We start from the raw sequence: 27,859 nt of genomic DNA, 5'->3' as shown, positions 1-27,859 counted from the left end.
TCTCATGTTTGGCCTGTCAGTTTTGATCACAACGAGGAGATCGTTGTATGGGAGGAGGACATTGATTTTTGGGATAGTTTAGCCATGGAAGAGGATTCTCTGCGAGACAAGATGATAGAGCGCCAGAAGTCCAAAGGCAAGAGGGAGCTCTTGAATTTGCAAAGCTCCATCAATTATGGCGTCATTGAAACTTCTTCTAAGCATAGGAAAGGTAAGGCTCACATGATGTAGGATTGTGAGCCTTGGCTTGTTTTGCAGGCCCTTGGTTTTTTTTTCTTGCATTTTTGTTTGGGTTCCTCTAGTAGTTATTTTTGGGTGTTTCTTTCAAGTTCTAGGTTTAAGGTTTTGTGGGTTATATGGGTTGTTGTAGGTTAACTTTGGTTGCTCCTATGTATATTTTTTATATACTTAGGGGCGCCTTATGCTTTTTATTTAATAAAACTTTGCTTACTTATCAAAAAAAAAAAAGTACTATCAAGAATTAGACAAAGTATTGTTAGAAGCAAGTTAAGAGCACACTCTCGGTTATATTTAGTAATTGGTGAGAAGATCCAAAGGTCTCAAGATCCATGGATACATCTGAGGAGCAAGAAGAAGTTTCGGCCACACATCTGCCGTTTATGTAACATCCCCAACATTTGGGTGAGTTGGGCCAGATTTTGATTTGGGGCCATTTAGCCCAGCATCCAACCCAAAGTCCGTTTAGCTTTGGTTGTGATTTGGGCCAAGTCCAGTACACTATTCATCCCAAACCCACTTATTATTCATTCGGATCCGCCCAGCCCATCATCAAAGCGGGTTATCGAATCAACCTGACACCAATTGAGTCAACCTGTCTTCTGTCGAACCAATTGGGTGCCAACAACATTTTTTCGGCCGATTTCGATGATATCTGACACATTTCGGCCTACGGCAACTCATTTCGATCGGTTTCAATGATGGCCGACACATTTTGGCCAGCGACTACTCACTTTTGGCTGGTTTCAGTGATCTCCATCATGTTTCAGGAAGTTTCAGCCGGTTCAGGTTAGTTTTCTATCTATTTCGGTAGTTCATATCTTTTTTGAGTATTTTTCAATCGATATAGGTGTATTTTAGTCAGTTTTGTTGATTTCGGCAATTTTTGGGTTGTTTTACTTTGGTTTGGGCTGTTTCTTGTGATTTGTGGCTTATTTCAATATTGTCGATGGGGTTTTTTTGCTCGTTGGTGTGGTTATCTGGCCTGTTTCAGCATTGTTCGTGGGTCTTTCACCTAGTTGTTGTGGTTATTTACTGTTTGTACTGTTCTAGTTTGAGTTTCTTGGGGTTAACTATTGCTGTTAGTACACTTTGTGGTGGATTAGACAAACATTATGGCCTGTTAACTGAATCAGGTTTGATCACTTCAGCTGTATATGGTATCATTCCTACTAGTACTTCCCTATTAATTTTCTAGCTGTGCAGCTCCTCAGCTCAAAATCCCATAGTTCAAATATTCAAAATAGCTTGGGTTTGTTTCACAGAAACCACAACTCCAACTTTTTGGAAAAAACTCAATATTACATAAACAAATTAAAGTACGTCATGAAACAACTTTATATATTACAAAACATACTTTGTGTACATTAAAATTTAAAGCTTCCAAGTTTGAATCAGCACATAAAATTAAGGGTCAGTTCATGATAGACACGGGAACTTCCCAATTTAATAAAGAAAGTTATCCATTTCTTATGCAACACCATTAGCTAGCTAATAATTTCAGATACAATCAAATTAGAGAAGGAAAAAAGAAGAAGCAATAAACAATAAACTGTAGAAGAGTAATAGGAATAGAATGAACCGGTTCGCTCACATTAGCTTTCCTGATTTTATCCTCCGCCCATGCTTTGAACTCTCTCCACAAAGACGCACACTGTTCTAGTGTAATTAACGTATCCTTTGGAGAAACCTATATTATAGTTGCTCCTCAATAAGAAATCTGTTTGGTGATAAGAACATTAAGCTATGACCCTACCAGTAACCACTAAATAGTACCTCCTCCCAAGTGCTTGAGGCAAGACCATTTGTAGGAGCTCTAATGCTCCCATCCTCAGAAGATGGAAGAGCAACAGCACCATCCATGAGAGAGGAAAAAAGTAATTCTTCAATCTTATCAGGCTTCTCATCCAAGCGTATGGCAGCCATAACAGATAAAAGCTTTAGAGACTGCACAGTAAGATATAGATGAATCCATTTAAGCATAACTGGTAATTCATCTTAAACTCCATCAATAAAAGTCCTTTGCAGATTACCGCAGAGAGTGCATCCTTTCCATTGTCTTTTTTGAATACGGTTGAAAACCTGAAAAATTGTTAAGCAAAGAAATAAGCCACTAAAAAAGCTAAAGATTTGAACCAAAAAAAAAGAAGAAAACTTTCCACTACATAGTTTGCTAGTCCCTACCTAGCTTTCATACGAATCAAAACTTCTCCAGCTTTTTCTCTTGCCTTTTTCTCCACCAAGTCTCTTCCATAGTCCCTCAATTTTTGCACCTTTTTGTCAACTATCGCTTGGTCCAACTCAAAACCAGCAATGTTAGTTGAAAGCTTTGCTACAGCAACCTGAGTCTCACTTTTAAGAATTTCTCTTATTGAAGCCCAGGTGTCTGTCTGACCAGCTTCAAGTGAGGATTCTACCGGCTTCGTCAGTGCCAGGTTAAGTTGTTCCTGAAAAAACAAAACAAAAAAAAGCATCAGCATTTTCGCAACTATTGGAAACTATGAATGGGCTAAAATAGCTACCTTGTGTATGTTTAAGATATGATATTAATGTGTGCATCTGCTTAAAAGGTAAGTTTGTGTCCAACCCGATGATATCGTCCCTGTGTTGGTAGTTCCTATCTTCTTATTGCCTAGCAATGGGTTATTTGGGATATTTTTTTACGTAAAAGAAAAGTGTTGGGATATTATCGAGCGGTGATCCTGGGCAAGCCATGTAATGTCAAAGAAATTAATTAAGTATTAAAACCATAGATTAGACTAATTAAGTGATTAATTTGATAAAATGTGCAAGAAAAACACTTATGCTCCATTTATTTCGACGTAAAAACATTTCCGTCTTAAAATATTTTAATGATTTCCTTGAAAATATTTCTCGGCCTTCGACTCTAACGAAAAAATTACCAGCTGTGAAAAACCATTTGTGACAAGATATATTGTTCATCCTAGCAATAATAAGATGTACCAAGATCTGAAGAAGAAATTTTGTTGGTACGACATGAAGCGCAATGTAGCTGAGTATGTTGCACAATGCCTTTTGCGTCAACTTGTGAAAGCTAAACACCAAAGGCCAGCTGGGTAACTTCAGCCTCTCAAAGTGCTAATGTGAAAATAAGATCAAATAGCTATGGATTTTGTCGTTGCTGTACCAACAGTGCCAATTAAACAAGATGTCATATGTGTCATAGTAAGGCCATATGAAGTGCCGGTTTCCATTGTGTCAGACCGTGACTCACGGTTCATATCAAAGTTTTGGAAGAGATTGTATCACAAATTGAACTTTGGCACAACATACCATCCGCAAACCGACAGCCAATTCGAGAGAACCATTCAAACCCTCGAGGATATGCTTAGGTTGTGCATATTGGATTTCAACTTTTCAAGTGAAGCTGGATACGATACTTGCCTCAATTTCTGTCTCTAACTCACCTTCTCCGAAAGAGTAGCCCGACAGCTTTATCCTCCCTCAACTTCTCCTCAACACACAAAGCTTTCTCTTCTTCTCAGCCATCAAGAACTCGCAATTCATCCAAAAAAAAAAAAAAGCTTTTCCTATCTCTTTACATTACCAAACACTTCATTCTAGACTTTAAATCAGCTTTCAATACCTTAAATTTGCGACGAGGCAAAACAAAACTTGGGGAAGGTTGAAAGTAGTAAGATGTCTACCTTTTTTTCACTAAATAATGCTAGAAGTCCGGCTTGTGTCACTCTTGTGTGCCTCCAATAATAATGTGACTTTTTAAATTACTATTGGACTTGTGATTGATCATTATTGAACTTTAATCAAATTGTGATTTTAAAAGCCACCTCATTTTTGGGGGGACATAATAAAGACTTCTAGAATTACTCTTGATTTAGGCTTCATAAGGAATCGAAATAACAAGACAATCTTTTCAACTCTTTATTCTCTCCTCTCCATTGACAAATTTGGAACTGGAAGCAACAGGGGGCAAGATCATAGCGGCTTACAAAAAATGAGCTCTTCCCCCTATTGATAAAGGGAAAGGAATTGTATCCTTTGATGTGATTGGGAGTCATGTGGGTCGTGGTTTAATATTCTTGAAAATGTGACCCGCCTTTTCTGGATTGGATGATATGGACCCGCCTATAAGGGTCCTTCACAATAGGGAGCAAGGACCCATTTTCTGTGAAGGAGAACCCTTATAGGTACATAGAACTTAACCGACATTAAAGCAGTTGTTTTGGCAACAAAACCACCATTTTCTAGAGGGCTCAGTGTTGGCAACAATGTCATCGTTAGAACCAACTTTTTTTTTTTTTTTTTTATAAGTGCAATTTACTAAAAAAAAAAAAAAAAACGTAAAAGTGCCCCTAGTACATACAAAGAATACAAGAGGCAACAACCTTAATACAGACCCAACAAGAAACAACCCTGCCCTAAGCCCCTAACACTCACAATCCTTAATTTTATCCCACCGCCTATGAGCCTTATAAAAGGCAGAGAGGAAAGCCACAATTTTATCCTTTTCCCCCTCTGTCCCTAACCCAATCGAAGAGAAAAAGAAAGACCACTCCATAGGAGAGATAGGACGAGCTCTACTAGATCAACCCCAACCTGAGAGAGAGGATGAGCTCGCCTCTAGGAACCCTAGCCTAAAACAACCCATCTATTTGAGTACTCCTTGACCCACTGACGTCTTCGGTCTTCTCCCATTGGGTTTGTATTGAATCAGAGGCTTGGACATGGGTTCTTCCAAGGATGAGATTGGAACCCTCCCTTTCGGCGAGCCCACCTCAAGCGAATCTTGAGAACCCAAGACAGGCCCGACACAGTCCATAATAGAACCCTCACCATCCAGCATAAAACCATCACCAAAACGACTCCTCGTCTTTGATCCATGCCCTAAATCCACAAGACCAAGTGGCTGGGAATTACTCACTAATAGATTATCAACAAAAAGCTTTCGACCAACCTCCAATGATGCCCCACGTGAAACCGGAAGATGAAAATGAGAATTGGTACCCCAAATTCGAACCCGAACTCGGTTTTGAACCCGGATCCAAAATCACATTTGGACAAGTACCTGAAATAGACTCCATACCCAGACCCAAACCGAATTCCACAACTGCAAAATTTACAACACGTCCTATCAAGAATGTTCCTCTCTTCTTTTTTAAATGGGTTTAAAACCAACCCAGTACACTTTACACCTAAGGATTGTTTGGGCTTCAGACCTGGCCCAAAAAGTTGGGCCACAAATGCAGCAACTCGGTGCAAGACTGGCCTGAGGAGCCCAAGTAGAATCTTTTGAGGGTATGGGTATAGGTATGGTGTCATCGGGTTCTTTTGGGTGCCCTCTTCAGCCGAATTCCTCGTCGTATCCTCCTCTGTCGGCATCGGAGTTGTTGCTTCCGATGGCTCAAGCAACTTCTTTGGGTTCTGTCCCCTTATTGGTCGATTCTGAGTTGAACTCTTCTCCAGTGTCCTCCTCCTCATCTCTAGTCCTTGTGGTTCCTTCTATGCAAGCCCACGTAGCTTCTTTTGTACATGTCCCTATAAATCCAGTAGAAGAGAAGAAGTCTACTGAAGATCCTAGTCGGATTCCAGAGTGTGTTACTGCCCTTACGTTATCCATTCGTTCAACTTTGGGAGAGAAAGTCCGAGATGGAGTCTTTTGGTGGAGGAAAGAGGTATTAAAGCTTCTAGAGAAGAAGGATCAGCCTATTGTTTGCAATCAGAGTTGGGGGAAGATCTTCGAGATGTATACGTTGGTGACTAAAGAACAAAGACAGAAGCATTGGGAGATTTAGGGTGAGATGATTAAGAGCAAGAAACGCGAGAGTAAGAGGGAGCTTGGGAATCTACAAAGATCCATAAATTACAGAGACATCAAAGCTTCTTCGAGGCGTAGGAGAGACAAGACCAATAGGTTGCAGAGTTGGATGCTTTGGGGGTTTTTTGTGGGTTTCTTTGGTGCTCTATCCCTTTTTTTTTTTTTTTGGGTGGGGGGGGGGTTCTGTTTGGGTTCTTTTGAAGGTAGTCTTTTGGTTGTTTCTTTGTTTTCTGGGTTTTGCCTTGGGAGTTGTTTGTTGGGTTTTTGTTCGGGTTTTTTCAGGTCAGTTGTGGTTCTCCTATGTACATAGGGGCACCTTATGCTTTCTTTTCAATAAAATCTACTTATAAAAAAAATAAAAAAAGAACTGTAGACAGAGGGCAATCGGTCAGTTATGGTTCTCCTATGTACATAGGGGTACCTTATGCTTTCTTTTCAATAAAATCTACTTATAAAAAAATAAAAAAAATAAAAAAAAAAAAAAGAACTGTAGACAGAGGGCAATCGTCAAGATTTTCTCTTCCTCCCCCGCCCCCCAATAATGCTCTGATTTCCTTTCCGATCATCTCCCACATAAGCACCACAATCATCAAAATATGATGGTGAGGCTGTCAGAGATCCAACAAGATGGGCGGATCTCAAGCACGCACACTCAGAGCCTACACCCGCACCCTAACCAAGGCTTGAAGAAGAAGTAGAGCTAGCCCCTTCCTTCACCATCCACTGAAGCGCAGGTTTAAAACAGGGCCAAAATTCACGTTTTACTTAGGGGTAATCAGGCCATTACTCAATCCTTCTTTTTTGCTTTTGGCAAATTAGATTGGCCCAACCATAATGGTTTTGCTCCTTATAACCCTTCCCAAGAGACGTGGAATCCACCATATACCACCTTGGTCCAACCAATACCTCATCGTACACTATAAGACATCTTGATAGCTTCCCCTGCTCGCGCACACACCACGGACATTGAAGGCACAGAAGGGTTCAACTTGTGGCCAGACAAAGAGTACTGACCAAGGGGTTCCCCGGAATGATGAGCTTTCGGGACATCACCAAAGGAAGTTTGAAAGGTTTCTAGAACCTTCTATAACTCAAGCACAAAACCAGCCCATCCCCTACCACCTCTGCCTCCCAGAATAACCACAAAGCCCCTCAAACTGCCACCTCCATATTCTATGATAGCCAAATATCGTCTAAACTTGATGGCACACCACTGGACGATAAAGGGTTTCGAACCCTCCTGGAGGATTTTAGAAACTCCATCAAGGCCACTGCAGCTAGAAGAAACTCTTCCATGGTAGCCAACAACCAACTCAAACAGTCAAACTCTATCTACCCAAAAATCAAAATACTCAACTTCCAAATAGAACCAACTTCGTAAACCCATTGCATAATACTAAAAAGGAAAAACTAGACTAACGCCATTGTCGAAGAAGCCAATAGACAACTAAAGAACACCGAGACATGCCTACATGCGCCAACACGAGAGAGAGAGAGAGAGAGAGAGAGAGAGAGAGAGAGAGAGAGAGAGAGAGAGAGAGAGAGAGAGAGAGAGAGAGAGAGAGAGAGAGAGAGAAGCTTCCCAATCCAATCATTCCTAGGTCCATAGTGTTAGTGATATCACTTATATGTAATTTTTCATCATAATGAATTAAATTCAATTCAATTGTGAATTGGTTCCAAACAGAGTGTTGGTGATTTGGCTCAAAATATCATTATGGACATGATTTGAAGAAAACCCTGGTCCAGAAAGCAGTATTCACTCATTGGATTAATCAAGAACAATACCTCATAACTGGCTATCATTTTCAACAACTCTGCACTACGAACAGATGATGCATGTACATCAATATGACGCTGAAGTTCGTCAGAGACTTTTGAAGCATCCCAATTAGCCTGACTTATGGTAGCATCTGAAAATGGAATATAACAAGTCACTTATAGGAGGCATTGATTGTATGATGGATTAACATCCACATAGGATTTGAATATCAATCATCCCAAACAAATAAAAAGCTGGAATTAATAGAAAACATATAAGATATTCAGTTAAAATCTTACATCAGAGGAAATAATGGTCCTTCAAGGCAAGTAAAAGAGGTAGGTTCAAGAAGACCCATAACATCCTTTAAACAAGGATTTAATTGTTACACAACACCATGCAAACATGTAAGAAAAGTAGATACCAAAACTTTCAGCAACACTAAATAATCACATAAAAAGATGCACCAGAAACCCAAAATCTATATCAAACAACCACAACCATCACAAGATGAGTAGAAGAAAATATAAATCAGAAAGAAAATCATGTGCTTTAAGCATTAAAAATAATAATAAAAAAAAGGATGAGTTCCTATTTCAGGTAAGTAAAGTTTCATGGAAAGAAAAGTTGAGAACACTTAAGGAAGCTTACCAAAGATTCCCTTGGTCATTACAATCTAAAGTTCAAAAGATCAATAAAATCCAAAAAAATGAGTCAAAGGGACATTAACAAAGGCTAGTATCATCCAATTGTACAATAATAAAAAATAAAAAAAAAAACAAAAAAAAAAAACAAAGACTTAGGCAAATTCCAAATCATAAATCTAAACCTTTGCACAAAATAAGTCCCAATTTCTACAAACTATATAGACAACAATAGTAGCTAAGAAAAAGAAATGTACATGGACAGCATAGTTGTCAATTTAACCTTTTTTTTCTTTTTATAAGAGAAATTTTATTAAAAACGCAATGAGCGATCAAGTACACAAGGAGTATACAAGAATGGCAGCTAAGAAGAAGAGGAAAACAAGACAAGGAAATCATTATAACTAATCACTAAAGGGGCAAGGAACGCGGCCGTCCAAGAGTACAAAGAATAAAAGAAAAAAGAAATGAGCTCCTCAATGGTTTTTTCTTTGTCCTCGAATTGTCTATCATTACATTCCCTCTACAAGCACTATAAAAGGCAACAAGGAACCATCTTCCACACCACCGCACTCCGAGAGCGACCATCCATCCACTAACTAGCGAATAGATCTACGCCCCAACAAGGCATAACCCATGACAGACTGAAACGACCAAAAATGGCATTCTATAGAACGCAAGGGACCTCACAGTGAAGTAGAAGATGATCCACAGACTCCCCATTCTTTTTACACATACAATATCTATTAATCACAATGACTTGCCTCTTACTACGATTGTCCAAACTAAGGATCTTCCCTAGCGCTGTTGTCCGAACGAAAAAAGCCACTTTCAAAGGAGCCTTAGTCTGCCAAATACATTTTCAAAGGAAAAAAAACAATCTCCTTGTAAGCAAGAGTCTTATAGAAAGATCTAATATCAAACTACCCTTTGCGAGAAGGAGACCACCAAAGCTTGTCTTCCCCATCACGATCTAATCTAATAGAATACAATAAGGTGAAAAGAGAAGCCAAGACGTCCACCTCCCAATCGTGGGCCGCTAGAATGAATCTGACATCCCACTAAAAAGATCTGTTCTTCAGAATCAAATGCCCTGCAACAAGCATGCTCTTGTCACAAGCTACGTCATACAAACCTGGAAAAGCTTCCTTAAGGGGCATCTCTCCAACCTACACATCATCCCAGAAGCTAATTCTTGAGCCATTGCCCAAAATAAGTCTAGTATGGCTACTAAACAAACTCCACCCCTTCCTAATGTTCTTCCAAAGCCCTACTCCATGAGACCCAAAGGGGTCCAAGGAACACCAACCAACCGAAGAAGAACCATACTTAGTATCCACAACTGATCTCCGAAAAGCCTCTTTCTCGTACTCATATCACCACAACCACTTCCCTAATAAAGCTTTACTTAAGATCCTCAAATTCCGAATACCCAAACCACCTACTAAAATAGGAGTACAAACCGTGGACCAGCTAACTAGGTGATATTTGAATTTTTCACCTAGACCTCCTCACAATAAATCTCAATGAAGCTTCTCTATATGATTAGCAACACAGGAAGGGATAGGGAAAAGAGAAAGAAAATGCGTGGGGAGATTAGATAAAGCACTCTTTATAAAGGTAACTCTATCACCCTTTGACATGTACATCATTTGCCAACTAGCCAGCCATCTTTCAATTTGCCCACTACATCATCCTAAATGGACTTAACCTTAAAAGGGCCCCCAATGAATGACCAAGATACTTTATACGTAGAGAGGAAACACCACAACCCAATATGCCAGACAATTCATCCATATTGTCCACCCACAAGAACCAACACTGACTTGGCCAAATTGATCTTTAAACCTGAAACAGGTTCAAACAACACAAATAAAACAAGAAGAAAAGTTGATCAAGGTTAGCCCCGTAAAAAACTAAAGTATCATCTGCAAACAATAAGTGAGAAATATTAACCACTCAGTTACTACCAGAAACCACTAAGAAACCTGAAAGAAAGCCTTTGTGAATAGCAATAGTGAATAACTTGCTTAAGGCCTCCATCATAACGACAAACAAGAGAGGCAATAGAGGATCACCCTGTCTAAGTCCACGATAGCTGCTAAAAAAGCCTGAAGGGGTACCATTCACCAAAGTAGAAAAGCGCACCGAGGAAATACAATGTGCTATCCACAAACACCATCTCTCCCCAAAACTACATGTTCTCATCATATGTAGTATGAAAATCCAGTTGACATCATCATATGCCTTCTCAATACCTAGCTTGCAAATTAACCCTAGTTCACCTGATTTAATACGACTATCCAGACATTTGTTAGCAATAAGAACTGAATCAAGAATTTGCCTTCCTTTCACAAAAGCATTTTGCAGTTTCGAGATAATCTTATCCACAACCTTTCTAAGTTTGTTAGCAAGAACTTTTACAATGATCTTGTATATCCCACTCACAAGACTAATAGGTTGAAAATCTTTAAGATCCATAGCCCTAGATTTCTTTGGAATAAGGGCAAGAAAAGTGGCATTAATGCTTTTGACAAACTTGCTATGAGTGTGAAAATCCTGGAATACCCCCATGAGATCTGTCTTAATCACATCCCAACAATCTTGGAAGAACGCTATAGAAAACCCATCATGGCCTGGCGCCTTATCACGATTCATGCTCTTAATCACCTCAAAGACCTTCTTTTGAGAAGTTCCAAGGAAGAAGCCTCCACAACATCTAAAGTGTTAAAAGCAAGGTTATCCAACCTAGGCCGACAAGAATAAAGTTTTGAAAAAAGTGACTCATAAAAATGAGCTACATGATCCCTAATAGCCTGTTGATCGGAAGAAATATAGCCATTGATTGAGAGAGACTCCATGGCATTAGATCTCCTGTTCAAATTAGCAATCCGATGAAAAAAATTTAGTGCATTTATCACCCTCTTTAAGCCAAAGAACCCTAGACTTCTGTCTCCAGCTAATCTCCTCTTACAGAATAGAGTTTTCCAGATCTCTGATGTCCTCACATTTCCTTATCTTTTCTTCGAGAGTTCAAAATCGCGTTGTTCCTCCAACCGATCAAAAGCACACAGTTCTTCCAAATACGTACTACGTAGTTTTGCGGAGCGCCACATTGCCAAACTCATGTTCGTTCGACCTCTTAAGATCATTCTTTAAAGCCTTGAGTTTTATAGAGAAGATGAAACTAGGAGAGCCTTGAAAGTGGTAAGATGTCCACCAAAGTCGCACCCTTTCCACAAACTCTTTAGCCTTCAACCACATATTCTCAAACTTGAACGGTCTAGGACCCCATTGAATACGTCCACAATCAAGAATGATCATAACACAATCTAGGAAGCCTTTTCTACAAAGTCCTGGAAACTTAACTTCCCAATCCGGAGAAACAAGAAATTTATCAAGGCGAGACCAAGAAGAATTCTCCTGATTATTAGACCATGTAAACGACCCTCCTGCAAGCGGAAGATCCATAAGACTTTGCTCTAAAATAACGTCCGAAAACTCCATCATGGCGGCATTTAGACGAACATCTCTCAATCTTTTGGCAGGAAAGCAAGTGACATTGAAATTGCCCCCAATACACGAAGGTAACTCCCACCAAGAAGAAAGACCAGCCAATTCATCCCAAAGAGAAATTCTGAGAGCATCAATGTTAGGACCGTAGACTCCAGCAAAGGCCCAAGAAAATTCATCCTCAACACTTCTAATTTGACAACTTGACATGTTGCACATCAAATTTAAAGTATGTCACAAATACATACTACAAAGCAACTAGACAATGTTCCAGAACAGGGAGAGTACAACCCTAATTCCATCTAGAATAAGCATTTACACAAACATAATTTCTACATAAGCATGTGTATGTTGTACAGATTAAATTTTCATTTCTTACTACCTGCACATCCTTGGTCAAACTCGAGCAAACAAGAATGAGTACAAGTACGAACAGATGTAGCAAACCCTTCTCCTTTGTTCAGTGACTGCTCCAGTCTACTCTTAAAACTCTCGAAAGCTTTGGAACGCAGATGTCCCAACAAGGTGGTGAATGCAGAGTGAACAAACTGGACAAGTCATAAGACAACAAGAATCAATTAAGAAATAAAACATAACCATAGAATTGCAAACTAACAATAAGGCGTACTTCTCTTTAAGTCTTAACTTTAAGCACAAAAACTCTATATCCCACATCAGAATATGAACAGTATTATCTCTAAGACCCAAATGGGCAGTATAACAAGGCCTTGATATAATATAAGTCCAACAACCAGAAAACCTTTTGAAATGTAAAAAAAAAAAAAAATTGGTATCTCTTAGTCCATCAAAGGATATCTCTATTTGTTACTTCGGAATTTGAGAAATTGGCAATCATTCTTCATATACACAAGTTAGATATTATGATTGTTAAATCACCAACGCGTGAAATATTTAAATGGTGAATTTAATCATTTAATTAATATTCTTAAAATTCCGCCATATGTGTGGGCCAGAACTTTTCCCTTATTATTAGGTAGAACCCAACACATGAAATATTTAAATAGGAGCTACAATAGAGAGTCGAGGTACAAACTCGGAACCTCCGTTTTGATACTATATTAAATTGTCAATTGTCCCAAGAGCTTAACTGATAGAAAATGAAAAAAAAAAAATTGAAACAACCAAAATAAAACGTAAAGAGACATAACTCTAATACACATGGAATATACCCAAAAAAAAGACACCCTAATCTAAGGAAAAAGAACAAATTCAAAATATTTACAAAACTAGAAACAACCAAACTATGATGTGCATATATATCCAAGTTTAGAAAGTGTTGAACATTATCTTCCACAACTCTATCACCGAAGTCTCTACATCTTCAAAGCTCTGAGCATTCCTTTCTCTTGAAAGACACCACATTAAACACAATGGAGCCAACCTCCTTACTTCCACAGTTGTAGCACACCCAACAGGCCAACCTGTCCTCTCCAGCTGACCAACAAGTGAATCACCCTTCTAGGCATAACCCATTGACAGAGCTCCATAATTCCCTTGCTCTTCACAATGAATCAGTAAATGACCAATGAATTCCCTACTCTTCTTGCACATGCAACACTACTCAACCACCACAACATTCATCTTTCTCAAATTATCAAGCGTCAATGTTTTCCCTAATGTTGTTGTCCACACAAAACGCCACCCACAAAGGATCTTTTACTTTCATGTACTTTTCCACGGAAAAAAGGATCCATTTTGGCTAGTTAGTACTTGATAAAATGACTTCACTTCAAACTTGCTCCTTTTGGAAGGACTCCATCCTATTCCATCCTCCTCTCCTTGTCCTAGTTTGAAACAATACAACATCTCAAAGAAAGACACCACCACCTTCGCCTCCCAATTTGGAACTGGTCAAGTAAAAATTACATTCCACTGAATAATCCCTTCTCATACCTGAATGTTATCTACAACCCACGCATCTTTTCTCTGAGCAATACTAAACAAATCCAAATAAGAAATTTTCAACGAACTATCCTCACACCACACATCATGACAAAAACTAAACTTTGACACATCATCCGCCACCTCAAATCTAACAAATTTGGAAAATATATCCCACCTGCTTCTTATATGTTTCCAAACTCCCACTCGAAATGTCCCCATAGCCTCTTTAGAGCACCAACCACCCTCTATACTATCATATTTGGTCTCTATCATCAATCTCCATAAATTGTCTCTACCCATAGCATACCTGCAACAACTGCTTTCCCAAAATATGTAAATCCTTACCTAATTCACTAAGTGGAATTTAAACTCATCCCCAATACCACCCAATAAAAAATCCCTACTACAATCTCTCAAGGCTAGTGGCCACTCCCACTGGGATAGGGAAAAGATACAAGTAATACATGGGTAAATTGGATAGAATACTCTTAATTAGCGTCAATCTACCACTTTAATTAAATAATTTTTTTTTCCCATCTAGCCAACCAACGCTCCATCTTTTCAATAATGCCATTACAAATAGAAGTGGCCTTATAAGAAGCACCCAATCGGAAACCCAAACACTTCATTTTTTTTTATAAGTAATAAAGATTTTATATAAAAATTTTTTTTTAAAAAAAAAGCGTAAGACGCCCTCAAGTACACTGGAACTACCAAAGCAACCTACAACAAGAAAGGAAAACCCAACAACCCTCAAAAACCCAAGCCCTCAAGCCCAAAACCTTAGGGAGAACCCCCACCTTACACCAAGTGCATCTTGTCTTTCATAAGCCATGAGGTAAAACACCCAAAGGGTAAAGGGAGTCGCCATCAATGAAGAGACTCTACAACCAAGAATACTTGCCAGTTCTACAGCTTCCACTTCTCCTATAGGAACAATATCTGATTTTGCTAAATTGATTTTCAATTCCGAAGCTACTTCAGAACATAAGAAAATTTTTTTTTTTTGACAAGTAAGAGAAATTTCATTAAAAGTGTAAAGTGCAATCAAGTACACATGGAGTATACAAGAACGACAACTAATAAGAAGAGGAAAACAATACAAGAAAATCATTATAACTAATCACTAATAGGGCAAGGAACGCAGCCGTCCAAGAATACAAAGAATAAAAGAAAAAAGAAATTAGCTCCTCAATGATTTTTTTTTTGTCCTCGAATTGTCTATCGTTACGTTCCCTCCACAAGCACCATAAGAGGCAACCAGGAACCATCTTCCACACAACCGCACTCTAAGAGCGACCACCCGTCCACCAACATGCAAATAGATCAACCATCGACGAGGCATAACCCAAGATAAACTGAAGTGACTAAAAATGGCATTCCATAGAAGGCAAGCGACCTCACAATGAAGAAGTAGATGATCCACAGACTCCCCACTTTTTTTACACATACAACATCTATCAATCATAATGACTTGCCTCTTTCTGAGATTGTCCAAAGTAAGGATCTTTCCTAGATCTGTCACCCAAGCGAAAAAGGCCACTTTTAAAGGAACCTTGGTCCACCAGATAATTTTCTAGGGGAAATGAATTGTGTCCTTGTAAGCTAGAATGTTATAGAAAGATCTAACATCAAACTTCCCTTTGCGAGAAGGAGACCACCAAAGCTTGTCTTCCCCATCATGATCTAATCGGATAGTATACAATAAGGTGAAGAATGAAGCCAAGACGTCCACCTCCCAATTGTGTGCCCGCTTGAATGACCCTGACATCCCATTGAAAATATCTGTTCTCCAAAATCAAATGAGCTACAACGAGTGAGTTCTTGTCTCAAGTTATGTCATACAAACCTGGAAAAGCTTCCTTAAGGGGCATCTCTCCGCACCATAAATAATCCCAGAATCTAATCCTGGATCCATCTCCCAAAGCAAGTCTGGTATGGCTACTAAACAAACTCTACCCCTTCCTGATGTTCTTCCAAAGCCCTACTCTGTGAGACCTAGGTGGGTCTAAAGAACACCAACTAGCCCAAGTAGAACCGTACTTAGCATCCACAACTGATCTCCACAAAGCCTCTCTGATAAGTCTTGAATTATTCGATTCAAGACCCCTTAATTTGCATTTGTTAGACCTAGTTCGTATTGTATATATAACGTTTTATTGTAGTTTTTGTGTTTTATCTTATTTTCAGGTCTTAGTTGAAATCTAATTCAAAACTCTTGAATTAGACCTGGAAGTACATCAAGGGCATTTTGGTCACTTCCAGAGTTCGAGACTGACCCTGAGAAGATGGAAAATCATCCAAGGCATTTCAATCGATCTACTATTTGTACAGCCAATAATTCGATCGATCGACTCTTCGATCGATCGAATTCGCCGACTTCCAGAAAATCAGATATTTCCAGATCTTTGCATTCTTTATGCAATTCAAATCATAAGTTGGATTTTGTGGACGGAAATGGACGCCGACCAGCTCTGTTTGTGTGGCTAGGATTAGCTCTTGATGTTCTTTTGTAAATCCAATTCTCTATATATATGAGATTAGGGTTTTAGGTTAGAACATGCATCTTTTGGGGTTTGTTCGGATTTTCTCAGGTGTATCCCTTTAATTCTTCATGTTTTAGTTTACTTTGATGCACGTTTTCTAGGCTTAATTCCAGAGAACAATTTCCTTTCCTTAATTTCAAGTTCTAGCTTAGCTTGTTCTTAATTTTCTTCCTCTTTTGTAATCCGAATTTCTTTAAGTTTAATATAGTTGATTTCAATTCATTTCTCCTTTGTTCCTTTACTGTTTTCATTCATTTCCATGCTTAGATTAGTTTAAATTCATGTCTAGCTAATTTAGTCTTAGGGTTTGATCCAAATCCAATCCAAAAAACCATGAAGTGTTCTTGATGTTCTTAGGATTTTCTTTAGATGTTTGATGATTGTTGAGGGTTAGAGGATTTCAAAACCCATGCTAAAAGGTTTTGGTATCAAGATTCCAATCAAATTTATTCATGAAAAAGAGTTTAACTTGTCTATGAGTTTTTCTTGAAGTCTTGAGTAAAACCAACATTCTTGGAAACAAGAATGATGTCTTTTTCAATGGTGCTATTTGACATGATGTATGATTTCTCATTAGAGTCACCTTATAGGGTATGCTAAGGAACACCAATCATTTCACCCCATTGGTAGTCTAATTGTCTTTCAATTGTAGTTTAACTTTATGTGGAATGATTTGGTGTGAAACTAGATATTTTGTCATTGTGGCCTAGTTAGGGTTTTCATGTATTGTGTATACTCATTAGGATGTGTTATAGAGTAGTAAGCTAGGGAACATTAGTCACTCCACACCTTAGGTAGAGTAAATGTCTTTTCAATTATAGTTTAGTCTTTACGTGGAGTTGATTAATGTAAACCTAGGTGCTTTATGATTCCGTCTTAACTAGAGTGTTTTCACGTCGAGGTCGTCGTAATGGTTGACGCCTATTACTCGCTCATATCAAGCATGTTAGGAAGATCCATATAGACTTTAAGCATTGCATAGGTTGAGGATTGGATAGGATCAACACCCTAAGTTTTCTTTTAAGTCAATTTCATTTCCGTTTTCATTTCTTTCACCTTGTCGTTGTAGCTTCAATTCTACAACTCTTGTTTTTACTTTTGTTGATAAATTAAGTTAGATATGCTCTTTAGATATTCCATTACGCAAAACATCCAATAATCTCTGTGGTTCGATCACCCTTACTATAGTACAATCGATACGTACTATTGCGAGTGGTAAACTTATAAATTTAAAATCCACGTAGCCGCTTGGCGCGCTACCACTCTCTCTCATGCTCATAAGGCCACAACCACTTCCCTAATAGAGCCTTATTAAAGGTCCTCAAATTCCGAATACCCAAACGACCTTCTGAAATAGGGGGACAAACCTTGGACCACTTAACCAGGTGGTATTTGAATTCTTCACCTATGCCTCCCCTCAAAAAATCTTGATGAAGCTTTTCTATACGACTAGCAACACTAGCAGGAATAAGGAAGAGAGAAAGGAAATACGTGGGGAAATTAGATAAAGTACTCTTTATAAGGGTAACTCTACCACCCTTTGATAGATACATCATCTGACAACTAGTCAGCCGTCTTTCAATCTTGCCCACTACATCATCCCAAATGAACTTGGCCATAAAAGGGGCCTCCAACAGAAGACCTAGATACTTAAAAGGTAGAGAGGAAACTCCACAACCCAAAATACCAGCCAAATCATCCATATTAACAACATTGCCCATAGGAACTAGCATTGACTTGGCCAGATTGATCTTTAAACCCGAAACAGCTTCAAAAAAAAAAAAAAAAAAAAAAAAAAAAAAAAACAATTTGAAGAAAATGAAAATGATCAAGATTAGCTCCATAAAAAACTAAAGTATTGTCAGCAAACAATAAATGAGAAATATTAAGCACCCTGTTATTACCAAAACCCATTTAGAAACCTGATAGATACCCCCTATGAACAACAACAGCGAAGAACTTACTTAGGGCCTCCATCACAATGACAAACAAGAGAGGCGACATGGGATCACCTTGTCTTAGACGACGAGAACTACTGAAAAAATCTGAGGAGGTACCATTCACCAAGACAGAGAAGCGCACCAATAAAATACAATGCTCTATCCACGAACACCATCTCTCCCCAAAACCTCATCTTCTCAACATATACAGTAAAAAGCTCCAGTTGACATGATCGTATGCCTTCTCAATATCTAGCTTAGAGATCAACCCCGGTTCACCTGATTTAATGTGACTATCCAAGCACTCATTAGCAATAAAAACTGAATCAAGAATTTAAATACGTTTCACAAAAGCATTTTGGAGCTTTGAGATTATCTTGTCCACAACCTTTTTAAGTCTATTAGCAAGAAATTTTGCAATGATCTTGTAGACCCCAAGAACATGACTAATAGGCCGAAAATCTTTAAGCTCTATAGCCCCGGACTTCTTTGGAATTAGAGCAAGAAAAATGGCATTGGTGCTTTTTGCAAACTTGCTATGAGTGTGAAAGTCCTGAAATACCCCCATGAGATCTATCTTAATCACATCCTAACAATCTTGGAAGAACACTATAGAGAACCCACCAAGGCCTGGAGCCTTATCACGGTTCATGCCCTTAACTACCTCTAAAACCTCATTTTCCGCAAAAGGAAGTTCCAAGGAAGAAGCTTCAACCTCATCCAAACAGTCGAAAACAAGGTTATCCAACCTAAGCCTGCAAGTATAAGTTTCTGAAAAGAAGGACTCATAAAAATGAGCAACATGATCCCTAATAGCCTACTGATCAAAAGAAATAGAGCCATTAAATGAAAGAGACTCTATGGCATTGGACCTCCTGTTCAAGTTAGCTATCCAATGAAAAAATTTAGTGCATTTATCACCCTCTTTAAGCCAAAGAACTCTAGACTTCTGTCTCCAACTGGCCTCCTCCTACAAAGTAGCATTCTCTAGATCTCTAATGACCTCACGTTTTCTGATCTTTTCTTCGAGAGCTAAACCACGTTGTTCCTACAACATATCAAGAGCACACAATTCTTCCATAAGCCTTTTTTTGTGAAACTCCACATTGCCAAACTCCTGTTCATTCCATCTCTTAAGATCATTCCTTAAAATCTTAAGCTTTTGAGAGAACATGAAGCTAGGAGAACCTTGGAAATGGTAAGACGTCGACCAAAGTCACACCCTATCCACAAACCCTTCGGCCTTCAACCACATATTCTCAAACTTGAAAGGTCTGGGACCCCAATGAATGCCTCCACAATCAAGAAGAATCAGGAAATGATCAGAACACAATCTAGGAAGCCTTTTCTGGATAGAACCTGGAAACTTAACTTCCCAATCAGGGAACACAAGAAATCTATCAAGGCGAGACCAAGTGGGATTCTCCTGATTATTAGACCACGTAAACGACTCTCCTGCAAAAGGAAGATCCATAAGACCCTACTCAAAAATAAAGTCCAAAAACTCCATCATGGCTGTGTTTAGGCAAACATCGCTTGATCTTTCAGCTGGAAAGAAATGACATTAAAGTCTCCCCCAATACACCAAGGCAACACCCACCAAGAAGAGAAGCCAGCCAACTCATCCCAAAGAAAACTTCTGAGAGCGTCAATGTTAGGATCGTAGATCCCATCAAAAGCACAAGAAAAGTCTTCTTCAACACTTTTAAAAGAACAGGCAAGAACAAACTCACCCAAGAACACATCAATTTTCTCTACAATTATTTTATCCCACATAATCAACATACCACCAGAGGCACCACAAAAGGCTATGTAACACCAATTTACAAAAGGATAACTCCAAAGATTTCTCACAAGAGAATCAGAAATAAACTCCAGTTTAGTTTCTTGCGAACAAATAATATATGTCTTCCATTGCCTTAATAAATTTCTAACTTTTTACTGTTTCTCACCCTCGTTTAATCCTTTAACATTTCATGAAAGGATTTTAGGCTTCATGCGCTTACCACTAGAAGAGCTTCCGCTATATGTCTCATAATTAACATAATAGAAAAGTCTGCTTAGCTCCCTCGTACCTTTGGTGCCCGATTTCAGACCCTTACCCATTTCCTTCTTATCCTGACTAGCAATGAGATCCATATACAAGGGCTGAAACTGACCTTCGGAGCCAACACACGTAATCCCCATTGGAGGACTATACTTTAGGGCCATCTTCAGCAGCAACTCCAAAGACCCCTTACCAAAAAATCCCCTGACTGTGTCACTAGGGCAACAAGACAGAGGAGCAGGCTCTTCCTCAGGGATCATTCATTGCAAATGTCAAATTTGTTCAGAATTAACATCACAAACAATTAGCATATCATCAGCAAACAATAAATGAGACACTATAAACTGGATTATTCCTCGACGCCATAGAGAAACATATCGAAAGACCCATATCCATTGTCACAATCATCATCCAACTCAATGCCTCCATAGCCACCACAAATAATAGCAGTGATAATGGATCCTTTTGTCTCAATCCATGAAATCTAGAAAAAAATACGGACGATGTTCCATTTACAAGAATGGAAAATCGCACTATAGATATACAATGCTCTATCCAATCCGTCCATTTCTCCCCAAATCCCCATATCTTTAACAAATAAAGCATGAACTCCCAATTTACATGATCAAACGCTTTCTCCAAATTCAACTTGCACAACACCCCGAATTCCCCCAATCTAATCGGACTGTCTAAGCATTCATTAGGGATTAACATTGAATGGATCGTGTTTATAAGTTGAAAAAAGGCATTGTATGGTCTCAAGCAATCACCAAGGGCATGGTTTGGAAAATTCTCTCAAGTGATAGTGGATTGGTCTTCAGAAAGGTCAGACAGATCATTTAGTATTTCACTCATACTAGAGCAGGCTATATTCTCCTTGTGGAATATGTAGATGATATTATTATTACTGAAGATGATTTAGAAGGCATTGTCTGATTGAAACAATTTTTACAATGGTTTCAAAAAATTCATTTGTTAGATGAGACAGGAATTCCAAGTGCTTGTCCCATTGAGGTTTCGATGGATTCAAATTGTAAATTACTAAAGGATGAAGTAAAATTATTTGAAGATTCTGCCAGGTATCGTCGTCTAATTGGAAAGTTGAATTATATTACTATTACTAGGCCATATATTTCATATGTAGTTGGTGTTGTTAGTTAGTTCTTGGAGGATCCTCAAGTTTCACATTGGGAAGCTATTACATGCATTATTTGGTATTTAAATAGAGCCCCTAGTCTAGGGATACTGTATAGACCGAATGAACATCTTAAGGTAGAAGGTTTTACTGAGCAGATTGGGCTGATTCTCCTTCAAATAGACGGTCTACTACAGGATATTGTACATTCTTAGGTGGTAATCATGTAACTTGGAACTTTGGAAGAGTAAGAAAACAAACAGTCGTGGCTCAATCAAGTCTTGAAGCAAAGTAGAGAGCAATGGCTCAAGCTACTAGTGAGTTGACATGGTTACAACATTTTCTTTAGGAGATTGGTTTTTGGGCTCCTACTCCTATCCCTTTGTTTTGTGATAACCAGGCTGCTATACATATTGTACTTAACCCAGTTTTTCATGAAAGGACCGAGCATATTGAGGTCGATTGTCATGTCATTCGAGACAAAATATTCGATGGAGATATCTCTATAGCATTTGTGAAGTTTTAACATGCATTTCAGCTTGTCTTAGAAAGAGGCATTTAATTGTGATTGATAGGTGTTGTATGTGCAAGATGATGGGGAAATGGTAGACCACCTTCTTCTTCATTGTGAGGTTGCTTGTGTCTTATGGAATGCCATCTTTAGCCATTTCAGCTTGTCTTGGGCTATTCCTCTTTGGGTGGTAGATTTATTCACTTGTTGGTGGATGGGTGGCTGCTCTCGGAGTGCTATTGTGTGAAAGATGGTCCCTTCTTGCCTTATGTTGTGTTTGTGGAGGGAAAGAAATGGTAGGAACTTCGAGAACAAAGATAGAACATCTGAGGAGCTTAGAACTTTCTTTTTTTATTCTTTGTACACTTGGACTACTGCATTCCTGGGTCCTTTAGTGATTAGCTTTAATGATTTTCTTGTATACTCCCTGTGTACTTGGCTGCGCTTTGCATTTTTAATGATATTTCTCTTACTTATCAAAAACAAAAAAAAAAAAATGCATTGTTTGTAGTCTTAATATCTTCTTATCAGATGGAGGGAATGGATAAAATTTTGCATCTCTACGGTGAAATTTTCCATCTTGGTGAATGGCACTTCGAGTGGCTTCTTTCAGAGTTCTTGAGGGATTAGACAAGGTGATCCACTTTCTCCTTTGTTGTTTGTAGTCGTTATGGATTTGCTAAGCTGGATGTTGAATGCGTCTGTGCTCCAAGGTTCGTTAACAGGCTTTTCTATGGGAACTAGTAATAATGAAGAATTATCGGTCAATCAATTGTTGTTTGCATATGATACTTTAATTTTTTTTGGTGCACAGGCAGAACAAGTTCAAAATGTGAGATGTACTTTCTTATGTTTTAAGGTCACATCAAGGTTGAGGATCAATTTAGGTAAATCCAAATTGTTCCCATAGGCCAAGTGGAAGATGTTGATTATTTGGCTCATATTCTGGGGTGTAGACTTAGGTCGTTGCTGATGACTTATTTGGGTTTGCCGTTGGGGGCTTCTTTTAAATCTATTTCTATTTGGAATGGAGTTCTTGAGAAAGTGGAACGAAGGTTGGCTAGGTGGCAGACACTTTATGTATCCAAGGGTGGTAGGGTGACGTTGATTCATAGTACTCTTTCTAGCATTCCTACTTATTATTTATCTTTGTTCCCCATTCCTCTGAGTGTAGCTAAGAGACTAGAGCGGCTTCAATGGGAGTTCTTGTGGAGTGGCATGGGAGATGAGGCTAAATTTCATTAGTAAATTGGCATAGAGTTTGCACTCCAATTAAGGTAGGTGGCTTGGGAGTTTGAAATGTTATTAAATTTAATCAAGCTTTACTGGGGAAGTGGATGTGGAGGTTTGTTCATGAGCGCAAGGCTTTGTGGAGGTCGGTGATTGATGTGAAGTATGGGAGTGTGAGGGGAGGATGGTGTTCTTTACCGGCGACGGGGTCTTATGGTGTGAGTGTATAGAAGTATATTCAAAGAGGTGGGATACTTTTGCTAAGTATGTGCGATTGGAGGTGGGAGATGGGTATCATGTTCGTTTTTGGCATGATCTGTGATGTGGAAATAGGCTGCTTAAGCTATGTTATCCAATTTTGTACACTCTTGCTCGTTTTTCAGACGCTTGGGTGGTTGATAATTTGTTTGTGGTAGATGGATTTGTTCATTGGAATGTTGTCTTTACCAGTTATGCTTAGGATTGGGAGGTGGAAATGGTTCTTTCCTTTTATGAGCAGTTATATTCTACTTGGATTCGACATGAAGAGGTTGATCGGTTGATGGAATCTTTCCAAGAGGAGCTTTGAAGTGAAGACTTTTTATAGAGCCTTAGCTTGTCAAGAGGTGGTATCTTTTCCTTGGAAGGGTATTTGGCTTGTTAAGACTCCAAAGCTGGTGGCATTTTTTGTGTGGACAGCGGCATTAGGAAAGATTTTGACACATAACAATTTGCGTAGGTGTCATATTGTGGTGGTTGAGTGGTGTCATATGTGTAAGAAGAATGGGGAATCCATTGATCACCTTCTACTTCACTGTGATGTGGCACGGGTTGTTTGGAGCTCTTTCTATAGTTTGTTTAGGGTGGAGTGGGTCATGCCAAGAAGAGTGATGGATTTATTGAGTGGTTGGGGCACTTCGCTGGGTCATGGCCATGTTACGCGTCTTTGGAAGCAAGTTCCCTTGTGTGTTATGTGGGGTCTTTGGCTTGAGCGGAATGCAAGGCTACTTGAAGATGTGGAGTTATTGGTTGTGGACTTGTGTCGAAATATGCTTATTATGTTAGATGTTTGGGTCTCAGCTCATAGCCCGAGTCATGTTATATTGGCTGAGTTTCTCAATTCATGTTATTTTGTTTCCTCTAATTATCAGCACTTTTGTATACTTCCTGTGTACTAGAGTTGCGCCCCTCTGCGCTTTTTATTGAAAGCTTATTACTTATAAAAAAAAAAAATGTCCAAATTTATGTTATCATGATTTTATTGTTCTTTTTTCTTCTCTTAGCTAGGTGTTTTCTCATGTATACTTCCTGTGTAATTGTGGGGTGGGAGCTTACACTTTTAATGATATCTCAATTACCAATCAACCAAAAAAACCAAATATTCTACTAGTTGATGAAATGCTTCTCATCTCTATCTAGCTAAACTTGTTGGAGACAATAAGTTGGAGCTAGGGTCGTTGGACAATAGACTAATATAGAGAGTTCAAAAAATGTAAGGCTATAGGCATCAGTAGCTGCTATGATTTCTGAAACAAGTCACCTAAATGAAGCCCATTGTTCTTCTATTCAATAAGGCAGATCCCCTTGGCACATCTTTAAAAGTTAGATCCCATCCCTAGCCCAAAATGACCAGAGTTGAATAGACCCTTCATGATTGGAGGGCTAATTCCATTTAGGTGAAAGGTCCTTGCAATCAAATGGAACCCACCTAAAGACCATTTTGAGTCTACAAATCAATTCCAAAATGCATTTCTCTCCTTCCTTGCCATTCAAGGCATCCTCAAAAACGCTAATCAACATCCTTGAGGCAGACATAAAAAAGTGATGTAAAATTTGTTATGGCAGCAGAATTTCCCAGCATCACATAGTTTGCCTTAACTTTAGATCATATAAGTTACTTGTGGAGTTCAATCAAACTGAAATTATACTTGTGTGTTCAATTACTAAAAATGTGGTGTAATCATTTCAACCTTTTTTCCCCCTTTGTAGTTGTAACATTGAATCCTGCTCAGCAATGATGTTCGCATATTAAACTCTAGTCTAAATTCCTAGGGTATAGAATATAATGATTCCAACAACTCGCTAGAAAGGCCAAGGGGGCGAAGTCACAATGCTTGATTGTGAAAGCAAGTAAATTGGATAGCTAAACAGTTCAGAATGAATCTATAATAAATAGCGGAAGGAATAAAGGTAGCTTGAAGACGTGCAGAGAGGCAAAAGCAACCTTACCTGTTCAACTTGGATACTGGCTACATTAAAGAATCTAGGAGTATAATCAATAGCAAAACACGACACATGGTGGCCATGTAGCACACATACGAGAGTAGGGTGAAGGGATATAATATAGCAAAGTCCATTACAAGTCATAAAATTATTTATCCAGAAAAATATGCAATAAATTAAATGAATCTGTGTGTAACAGTTGAAACTAAGATAACAATTGAGAAAGAGTGAGGTCTTACATCCAATGCTTTTGACTCCAGTTGCCGTCGTTTTGCATTTCGTACACCTTCATCGTAGTATTCTGTCTCCATGTCATATCTATTTGGGTCATGGAGCCGGGGGGTGGAATTGCGTCCGAAAGCAAGGTTAGAACTCAAATCAATTCTAAAAAGGAACATAGTCCAAGACTATACAATGAACAATTAGCTCTATATATAGAACAACCACCCCAGATTGAGGAGCACCTGGCTGAATCTTATTGGGGTAAATCAATGATGGTCGATGGGCAGTAGAGGGATGCATTTAGATTCATAGAATAAAGCAAGAGGTGGATAGAGAACTAGATAATTAGAATTCATGCTCAAAGGTCTCTAAACATAGAAGCTCTTCTAAAAAATATATATATGTTTCTTGTCAATGAGTGTGAAAAAAAAAAAGGATCAGTAACCTCAAAGAAATATTTCCCAGGTAAATTGGGCATATTTAAAGAGTTGAATATTAAAAGACAAGCATAATGGAACTAACTCTGAAAAATATTTTTCTAAAATTGAGCTGAGTTGTTTCCCAAAACCTGATACTGGAGCTGCTTGAACAGCTTCCTCCAGTGCCAACCAAGCCTGATTTAAATTCAATAATGACTAATATGGAAAAAGAAAATTCCAAATTAATCTAGAATCAACTCTGGGAAAAGAGGATGGACAAAGGCGTACCTTATCAGAGGTCAAGCGACTTAACTTCTCATTGGCAATCTCTTCACACCGGACAGTGGCAACCATTACCTGATAAACAAACAGATAAATGCATGTGAAGATACCACAATCAGTTCCAAAAGGAAAAAAGAAGAGGGAGTCATAGAATAAAATATAAAACCTTGTGAGCAGGAAGATCCAGATCCTTGTTCTCTTTTATAACTTTCCATATCAGCTGTGCACTAAACGAAAATCCAGAAGCAGGGACAACACCACGTCTATCACCAGCAAGCCCTCCAGGAGAAATAGAATGGAAAAATCGCTGCCTCAGTTGAGCAACCTGTATAAGACAGGACATATAGCTGTAAACCTATATATTCCACTCTAAAATCAAGAAGAATGGAAATTTTCTAAGGATTGATCAAATGAGGTCTGGATGTCAAGGAGTTAAGTTCCATTTATTGCAAGAATTTAAACTTCCAGAAATAAGATAATTCATTAAACAATCCAAACAATCATCATTGTACTACAAGAGAAGTTTACAAATATCTCAAACAATCAAGGCACAATGTAGTTTACAAGATAAAGAATAAAAAAATTCTAGAAACAAATGGAGAAACAGCACAGGAGGCCTTCAAGTGAATAAGAATAGAGAAAATTATACATGTGTGTGTACATATATAAAAGAATATGGACAGTAGGAAAACAAACTTCTTGAGATTCTTCTTATATTAAATAGATTACCTCCTCTTTGAACTTCTCCTCCTTCTCCTCATAATTGGATAAAGCAGTGATCTCAACCTTCATGTCAAAGATAGTAAATCAACACATAAAATTAATTACCAAGAAAACAATGTGAACAATCGACCAGTTAGAGAGAGAGAGAGAGTATACTACATTAAAAAATTCACTAAGAGGAGTATTCTCATGGGCCTGGGGCTTGGGCACTGCATCCCATATCTGCAGAATATACAATCTCTGAGAAATACTGAATAAAAATAATAAAGAGAACGGGGCAAAAATCTGACTGTAAAAATAAACGACAACCTTCTGAATATCTTCCCTTAAAACAGGCTTCAAACGTTCAAGTGGGGTCTACATGGAAAGCCATGAAGACTACAAAGATTAATATGAAAAAATAGAGCATTTGAATAAAAGACCCAAAATATTTGTAAACATGTACATTCAGAAGAAGTTTACTTAGTACAGACCTTTGTTTTATCACGTATAACAAACAACAGGGTTGATTTATGGGGACTGAACAAACGCATCATGACCTACGTATAGCACAGTAACCAGAAGGTCATCATACACCAACCAACAAATGTTGACTGGAAAGAACATGGCTATACAGTACCTGAAAAACTGTTTTTAGAAGAGGTTTATTGGCAGCATGCTCCCTACCAATATCATGGCACCACCTGTAAAGAATATTCAATCTCTAGTTGCAATCTAACACGATTCCTCATTACATGTGTACAT

At 38.5% G+C, this 27,859-nt stretch overlaps 1 protein-coding gene across 1 annotated transcript in view; it reads right to left on the bottom strand.

The window, feature by feature from the left end:
- Positions 1 to 1,989: 1,989 nt before the first annotated feature.
- LOC133881257 (protein ROOT HAIR DEFECTIVE 3 homolog 2-like) overlaps positions 1,990 to 27,859 on the bottom strand; it is a 35,528-nt gene continuing 9,658 nt past the window's right edge. The window contains exons 5-18 of the mRNA XM_062320186.1: positions 27,735 to 27,798; positions 27,589 to 27,654; positions 27,425 to 27,472; positions 27,275 to 27,337; positions 27,122 to 27,178; positions 26,559 to 26,717; positions 26,399 to 26,467; positions 26,214 to 26,305; positions 25,709 to 25,787; positions 12,336 to 12,501; positions 7,823 to 7,947; positions 2,422 to 2,684; positions 2,271 to 2,319; positions 1,990 to 2,184 (exon numbers count right to left, since the gene is read on the bottom strand). Coding sequence (XP_062176170.1) covers positions 1,990 to 2,184; positions 2,271 to 2,319; positions 2,422 to 2,684; positions 7,823 to 7,947; positions 12,336 to 12,501; positions 25,709 to 25,787; positions 26,214 to 26,305; positions 26,399 to 26,467; positions 26,559 to 26,717; positions 27,122 to 27,178; positions 27,275 to 27,337; positions 27,425 to 27,472; positions 27,589 to 27,654; positions 27,735 to 27,798 — 1,495 coding nt within the window. The remainder of the gene's footprint in view (positions 2,185 to 2,270; positions 2,320 to 2,421; positions 2,685 to 7,822; positions 7,948 to 12,335; positions 12,502 to 25,708; positions 25,788 to 26,213; positions 26,306 to 26,398; positions 26,468 to 26,558; positions 26,718 to 27,121; positions 27,179 to 27,274; positions 27,338 to 27,424; positions 27,473 to 27,588; positions 27,655 to 27,734; positions 27,799 to 27,859) is intronic.

The sequence above is a fragment of the Alnus glutinosa genome, chromosome 11 (genome assembly GCF_958979055.1).
Source record: "Alnus glutinosa chromosome 11, dhAlnGlut1.1, whole genome shotgun sequence".
Classification (NCBI taxonomy): Eukaryota; Viridiplantae; Streptophyta; class Magnoliopsida; order Fagales; family Betulaceae; genus Alnus; species Alnus glutinosa.
The sequence above is the reverse complement of the archived record's forward strand: the minus strand, read 5'-3'. Positions and strand labels throughout refer to the sequence as shown.